This window comes from Seriola lalandi, unplaced genomic scaffold (genome assembly GCF_002814215.2).
Source record: "Seriola lalandi dorsalis isolate HSWRI2012SDOR001 ecotype SW California unplaced genomic scaffold, Sedor1 jcf7180002054508, whole genome shotgun sequence".
Classification (NCBI taxonomy): Eukaryota; Metazoa; Chordata; class Actinopteri; order Carangiformes; family Carangidae; genus Seriola; species Seriola lalandi.
Genome location: NW_019525061.1, coordinates 185,626 through 193,337, shown reverse-complemented (window position 1 = coordinate 193,337; position 7,712 = coordinate 185,626). Strand labels below are relative to the sequence as shown.

Below are 7,712 nucleotides of genomic sequence, written 5' to 3'. Positions count from 1 at the left end.
GATGGGGGTCGCTGAATTGTGCAAGTTGGCTCTTTTACAGTAGTGAAACATTCTGGGTGAGAACAACAAACCATAAAACTGAAGCACTTAGCTTAATTTCAGCTATTCATCACAAAAAAATTTTTGCTTTCTCACCCGCCACACTAGCTCATATTCAGCTGTCAGCCCTTTGATTATTCACCAGGCATACTGGTGTGTCTCCTATCTTCACAAACACATCTTGTACTATTTGTTCTCCCACAACATTTCTAATGAAAAACACCATAATACATTTATATGTTAATTCTAAAATACAGATGAGGAATGATATCGCCAAACATTTATATCTTGAGGGGTGATCTGCCACCTCTCTCAGTCCGGCCAAAGTGTCACAACAACTTCTATGTTTCAATTGAGGGATTTTTATAACAAGTCGTCCCTGTCTCTATCCTAAAATGCCTTAAAAATCATCTTTGACACCTTGTTGGCTGAAATAAACCAAACCAAAAAAGGGTTCAAACAAGCAAAAGAAACTTTCCTCTTTTTGGTGCTACATGGGTGGCCCAACCTCACGGTGTCTCGGCCTGACCTCTGAACTCTTCATCAAGAGGGTGGGACAAAGTTCAGCTCATTGTTTTAAGATACTTAGACTCTTGTAAGAAGATTACTCAAATTCTCACACCCGCCTCAGTACGCTCCTCCCTTTGACGTTAATTGGCAGCGTCAGATCCACTTCCCTCCTGATGCCTCGCGGTCCACTTTGACAATTTTCAAAATCCAATGCAAATCCTATCGCAGGCTTGCGCAAGAAGGCCTTCCGCAATATTGACTGTCACTCACAATTAGGGGAATGAGGCAAGGGGTTAGTGTTCACCAGCAACCTGAGGCTAGCGCAGTCAGCTCCCCAAACACAGCCCGCAGAATCTGATCAGTGAGTATAATTTCCCGGCAAATATCCCAGGGGTGAGCCACTTACCTTAACAAGAAAGAGGAGATGTTTAACAACCATTCAACTGATAGTCAGTCTGCTCAAACCCGGTTTGGCTATTGTGTTTGCGTCTGTAAATGTAGATCCAAAGGGAACATGACGGACACGGCAGCATGAACTTACGGAGATGTGGAAAATACTTACTACAGTTTCAGACTTCAGCTGTTAACTCTGACTTTAGTAAATGATGGGTTAATTTTTTCCATCTGGCAACTCATAAGCGTAATAGATTGTTATTAGTACAAATGGAATATTGCTGGCTAAAGAAACAGGCCGATACTCTTTTTTTCCCTGCTCTTATACTAATGCAACAGAATTGTTTAAAAGCTCCTTCTAACAAACAACAGACAGAAAATGTAATAAGTTTTATTTCTTTTAAAAGCACACCATTACTTGGCTTTTGTTGTAATGAGAGAATTTGTTTAAAAACTGGATGTCTGGGGTCGTCTCTTGTTTTTAATGAATTGATTGATGCAATAACAGAGTGACATTTCTTATATCTTAATTAGATTATGCAAATTGTGTCCAAAACAATGAAAGCTAAATTTTCTATTAGATCTCTGCGAAATAAGACAGCAAAACAAAACAATTAGTGGCAAGAACTTTGATGTTACCAGACTCACAAATAACATTACACGACATGAGATAAATACTATAGCGAACGCAACCGCTGCGCACATGTCAATCAGGTATGGAACAAATTGAAACGATGTAAAAACAAAGCATAAATGAAATCATCCTTTTTGTCTTTATAGCTTGAGGCTTTCACCTAAACTACCACGATATTATACATTAACATAAAATACACAGAGAGGCCCCCTGCTTTGACATCATAAAGGTTAACTAATTCTTTAAATCAAGACAGATCTGAATCTGTCAGTCTGCCAGGCCGAGTCGACATTCAGTCAGCTTGCCATTCCCGAGAGCTGAAGCTGAGAGACATGACAAGCCAGGCAGACAGATGAATAGAAGGATGGAGTTTGAAGATCCAGCATCCATCACATGCCAATCCCGAATGCCGTTTCTCTCTTACCTACACCACTACCACCCTTCATGGTGGAGGCTTACTGTGGTCAAATCCTGCAGGGCCCGAGTGCCACGTTCTGTCAGTAGCCATGTGCTCTCTCTCAAACCACTGGACACTTGTCAGAATGAATACACTGGTCACAATGAAGCTGGATATTGATCAGTTTGTGGCTATATTGGCCATACATGCACCACAGAGGAACTAGGTTTTCTCTAATTAACAAGAAAGTGAATAACTCATCAAAGGGCACTATCATTTGCTATTTATTTCCTCCGCTGAGTCGTAACTCACCGCCCCTTCAAAGAACTCATCACAAAAACACCTCTGCTACACAAAAATAATTACATCATCTGGACATAATTAAGAACACAGATTCATCCTTTAATCATTTCAAGTTTAACCTAACCCCCCTCTTCCAACCCACTTGTATAGCTGGATCCTGCTTTTAATTACTAATTCTTTTCCACAGACAGTGAACGTGGAGAGCTCCAGGTTATTTGGTCTCAGACAGCAGCTTTTCAGTCTCTGTTGTTGCCAGAGCCCTGTCGCCATGGTGTTACACGGCAACAGTCACCAAGGAAAATTGTCATTAAGACGGATTCATGGTACTGGTGAGAGGAGGGGTGGCACCGCATGCTTGCTCACAGCACGGGGGTAATTGTATCAATATGTAAAAATCTCTGACTGTACTGAAGAGTTGTTAATACATTTTTGATCAAATTAAGTCATTGTAGCGTGGAGGAGGAGCAGACACACTGAGAGACGACGCAGGGGTCATATGAAGCTCTGTGCACAGCTCTGAGAAAGCAAACTCCTCTCATTGTTTTCTCAGACGGCTTTGGATATGAATGATCATTAGAAGGATGAGAGATTAAACTGTTTTCCAGATGCAATAGCACATGCCCACAGCTGACTTCAATTTCATGTCTCAATGAGACTCCATTGAGGAAATCAAACACTGCTGGCATGTTAAAAGCAAACCTGACTCTGTAGGTTACAGCTCAGGAATCCAAACTGCACAAGATCCTCTGAGCACCAATGACACACTGGTGAGATATGCCGTCAAGCTCGAAACGAATAGCTAATCCACACATGTTCTCACTCATAGACGGATTTGGCTGCAGGATCAAGGACAGTGTGGAGGAGATGGACACTATCCTTGTTGACAGTACCTTGACAAGTGTAATCCCATACAATACACACTGGGTAAACAAAACACCAAGCCAACCGTGCAACCACGGCCCACACTTCCTCTGCTCTGCCTTTGAATTCCACATTCTTTCTGGTTTTTAAACAATATGAAAGAAGTTCAATTCCTAGCTTTACAAACAAGTGCAAAAATGGATACATACTGCCCACTATAATGGGGATACATATTTACATGTACACACAAAAGTAGTACTGAGAACAAACTATGAAACAAAACAACAATCACATGCATCTGCATGCAAAAGCGGAGAAAACTGCACATACTGCACGTAATCTGAGACAGTTCAGTTGCTTTGTAAGAGTCAAGCAGAACAAAGTGTCATAAGAACCAGCAGACAGATTCATCATTCTTCATATTAATCCTTGGTATTCCTGCATTAATCCCTTACTTACCTTCCCAAAGCGATACTCTGATTTGCTTTGCCAACAATGAGACAAAAGAAAATAATTTTCCTTGTTTTCTGCTTGATCACTCCAGAAAAGGGCCGAAGGATTCAGAGGGAGGTGTTTCATTATCATTGCAATAAGCAGTCAAGTCGGGAATGTGAAGGTGCAAATAAATAATAATAATAATAATAATGATGATAGGAACTGATGAACTACTGGAAAATCATACAACAGGCTTAAAAGTAAAGGATATTTTTTTAACACTACATTAATGCTAAATTAATTGATTAATGGGATTTAAAACATTCTCTGACAACATATTGTCAATTGAGTATCTTTTGATTTCTTTGACGGTTTGTCAGACAAAATAAGTAATTTGAAGACATCACTTTTGGCTCTGGCGACATATAATGGGCATTTGTCAATACTTTTAGACATTGTATAAACTGAAGCACGGATCGGTTAATCCCAAAACCAATTGATGGATTACCTGATGATGGAAATTATTGTTAGCTGCAGCTCTACATGGCAAAATCAGGCTCATTCAAGCATTTGCTTTCCTTTCTGCCTGCCATCAGTTTCAAACTGTCAGCACCTCTCCCTGTTGTGGAGCTTTGAGTCTTACCCTGAGGGCCTGGCTGTAGGGACCAATGTTGGCTGGGGCCCAGTGGGACAGGCTCTGGACATGCAGGGCCTCTCTCTGGTGGAAGCAGCCTTCCTGCAGGGGCTCAGTCCAGTCATGGAGCAGACAGTCCATCAGCATCAGCTGACCAGCAGGCAAAGGAGTCTGGACACACACCCTTCAAGAACGAGGGAAAAAGTGGCTGTAGCAATAACTCAAATTAGGAATAAAAATCCTGTAGAGCAGTAAATGTTTGTGAGCTTTTCCATAACAAAGACAACAGACAGGCAAATGCCTGTATGTGTGTTTGCTTTTACCTGGCTGGAGGGTTTATGCCAAAGTGTTTCTTATAAACCGTGTTGAGTGGACCAAAGTCGTCCATGCTGCTCACATACAGATGAACCAGGATAATGTCCTTAATCTTCCAGCCTCTGCTGTCCAACTCACCTGGACACAGGCAAGACATTATAAATGACTACAGTGTAACATAAATATCACGAACATACCATGCCTCACCTTGGTAAACGTTTTGTTTATCACATAATAAAACTAGCAGAAAAGGCAGTACATGCCAGATGAAATCCAAATTTAGCACATTTACATGGGAAGATTTATTTGTGACCAAAAGAGGAGCACTAGTACATCCTTGCAACTGGTTCTTTGAGACCCATCATTCTGGATTACCTCTAAAACGTTATTCATTTTGTGTATATTTGTATTTAGGTATATTTAATAGCAGTTTGGGACCATGTTAACTCAGTATTGTTTAAACTTCCAGGTTTACGGCTGTGGTTTACTCACAGATAAAGCCAATCAGTTCATACAGTCGTTTGTACGCTATAACCATTAAGAGGTGGATAGTTAACGAAAGTTTTTTTTTCTTGACATTGAAGTCCATTGAGGCTGCTTTAAAGTGGTAATGGTGTTTGTCCCCTCTTATAAAGCACAGTCTAACACAGCACGTGTGCACATCGCAGGCTTTGGATGCAAACGCAGGCGCAAAGGGCTCAAAGCGAAGCCGCTCTCCCTACAATCATTTGAAAGAGCTTCAAGTTTGTTTTTCCTTTGCCAACACCAGCGTCTCAGTCTACTTCGCCCTCATACAAAGAGGTTGTTCATTAAATATTAACTTGTTTAATATTGTCTCTGCACTGTGAAGGCTGTTCAGCCGAGCACCACGATAAACATTAAATATGCTTTTCATCTTTCGCTCCTCTTTCTCCATCAAAAAGGGAGAAAGAGGAAAAAAAGAAGACTGAGATACACTGTAAAAGCGTGCACTTTTAAACTTCTGCAGGGCAAACACGCTAACCCACCCAACATGACTTGACTTCACTGTGTGTGTGTGTGTGTGTGTGTGTGTGTGTGTGTGTGTGTGTGTTTAAAATGAAGCCTGGTTTGGGTTAATTTAAAATGCTTGTCCTTGTTTGGTGGCCAACTCACTATCGCATTCTTGTGACGGATGAAGCCTCTGACACACAGGGTTTTGCCTGCTGGGTTGACAAGCACTTTTGAATAAGGAACGACTTTTCAAGCTCTGCCACACCTCCTTGTGTGTGTTTAGCTAACACAGCAAGGAGAAAGAAAGACACTCAAGGGACAAAGAAGTTTTCCCCATATGATTTTTTCCATTGCTTTTTGAGGGCTGAAGTACAGTAAGCCCCTGCAGAACCTGTTTCTCTGAGCCGCTTTAATCACCCCTGGACAAAGGAATTCTATATCACCCCCCCTCGATTCCTATCAAAGATGTAATTTTTATTTGATCTTAGAAAACATGGCATATTAAAGGTTAGTTTACTTGTGTGTGTCGCTCTGTGTGCTTTTCGCTTAGGTGATTTCAGAGAGGCAAAAAAATCATTTTCTAGTAGACCCTTGTGTTTTTCCTGAGTGTAGAGATATTTAAAAGCATGTCCACAGTTGTTGTACACCGTGTTCTACGTAAGTGTTCACTCTCTTCTACTTGCTCTCTCTTTCTCACACTTTCCCTTACTTTGCAGCTGTATGAAAGCTGCAGATGTCTGGCCCTGGATCCCAGGGTCTTGGCTCTGAAGGCCGTTGATGCCAGAGATCCACTGATAGCCTCGAGAGCTTCTGGCCGAGCAGGATGGAGCGAGATCTGCAAGAAGAGATGCGACGAAATGATGAAGAAGAGAGTTCACAAGTGCTTTACTCAGTCAGCACCATCAGTTTGGTTAGTCCAATGTTTATAATGCTTGATCAAGACTTTCAGGACATGAAAAATAAGTATGTTGTATCAAATTTCTCTTCATTTATAACCAGGACAGATACTGTATGAGTGGGAACTCGTGCATATGTGGTTTATGTCGAAGGAGAAACGAATTCAGAGACTGTCACAAATACACTTCTGAAATGACGGCTCCTTGTCAAACAATCACTCAAAAATACCAGTATAATGATGCTGGCCGCGTGACACAGATTCAGCGAACGCTCACCACACACAGATATCATTTGACACACACATACATGCATACACACACACACACACACACACACACACACACACACACACACACACACACACACACACACACAAAATACACACTCACGCATGCATGTCTCACAACAAATGAATCTCACCGTGGCCCTGCTGACAACTAAGGTCAAAATTTGATGTAAATTCTTGCTGGTTGTCTTCAGCTTGATCAGCATATTCCACCTCCTCAGTCATCTTGTCAATGGCGCTCTGGCAAGGACAACTACCATGGGGCAAAGCTCTCGCCACCACATCCTGCAATAAAGCACCACAGGGAATACATCAGGCCAAACGCCCACCAAAGAGCGCTGAGCCTTTTGCAAAGACAGACAAAACGCTGTATAATTAGCCAACCTTTTCAAATACCCCACCAAGCGGGCTGTGTTTGTCAGTCTTTCATGACAAGGGCCCAGACACACATAACTTCAAGGTGAATGAATACAAAAACAACATGCTAACATATTCGTGGCTCGGGCGAATAGGGAGCGGTGTTTTCTGATACTGTAGATTCAATCACGCTGGCTGTCATTCAAAACTCATGACTGGATGGGTGAGACACGTTTTGGATTTCACCAGTTTTTTTTCTCCTTTGTGTTTTTACTTACACCACACTCTGCTACTTCTTTAAATAACAAATCATTACCATCCTCTAAGGCATACATATTACCTGCCAAATCCTGCTGGGGCGTCACACATTTAAATACATATTTCATATTTCCTCAACGCCCCCCCCCCCTCACCCTGCCCAAGCCTCATTCACCCCACTCATCTGCTGTCAACTGCATTAGGCCATATGATAATCAAATTAATTATACTTCAGCCCCTCTCTCCTGGCCAGCATGAAAAATAGCTTGACTAGCATTAACGGAGGGCAAATGATGGTGGTCCATCCCCACCCCCTGAGCCCGGTGCAGTTTCCTCTAGTGCTGGTGTCACCGCAGATCTGTCACCCTGACGAGAAGAGCTTCAGAAGGCTGAACCAGGGCAGGTTCTCCCCTGGTTGCCT

The 7,712-nt window shown here is 42.1% G+C and overlaps 1 protein-coding gene across 1 annotated transcript in view; it reads right to left on the bottom strand.

Moving 5' to 3' along the window:
• The window catches only part of dph6 (diphthamine biosynthesis 6), a 58,814-nt gene that overhangs the window by 25,080 nt on the left and 26,022 nt on the right, over positions 1–7,712 (bottom strand). Inside the window, exons 9-12 of the mRNA XM_023413259.2 lie at positions 6,811–6,961; positions 6,203–6,328; positions 4,530–4,659; positions 4,216–4,390 (exon numbers count right to left, since the gene is read on the bottom strand). Of these exons, the coding sequence (XP_023269027.1) occupies positions 4,216–4,390; positions 4,530–4,659; positions 6,203–6,328; positions 6,811–6,961 (582 nt within the window). The remainder of the gene's footprint in view (positions 1–4,215; positions 4,391–4,529; positions 4,660–6,202; positions 6,329–6,810; positions 6,962–7,712) is intronic.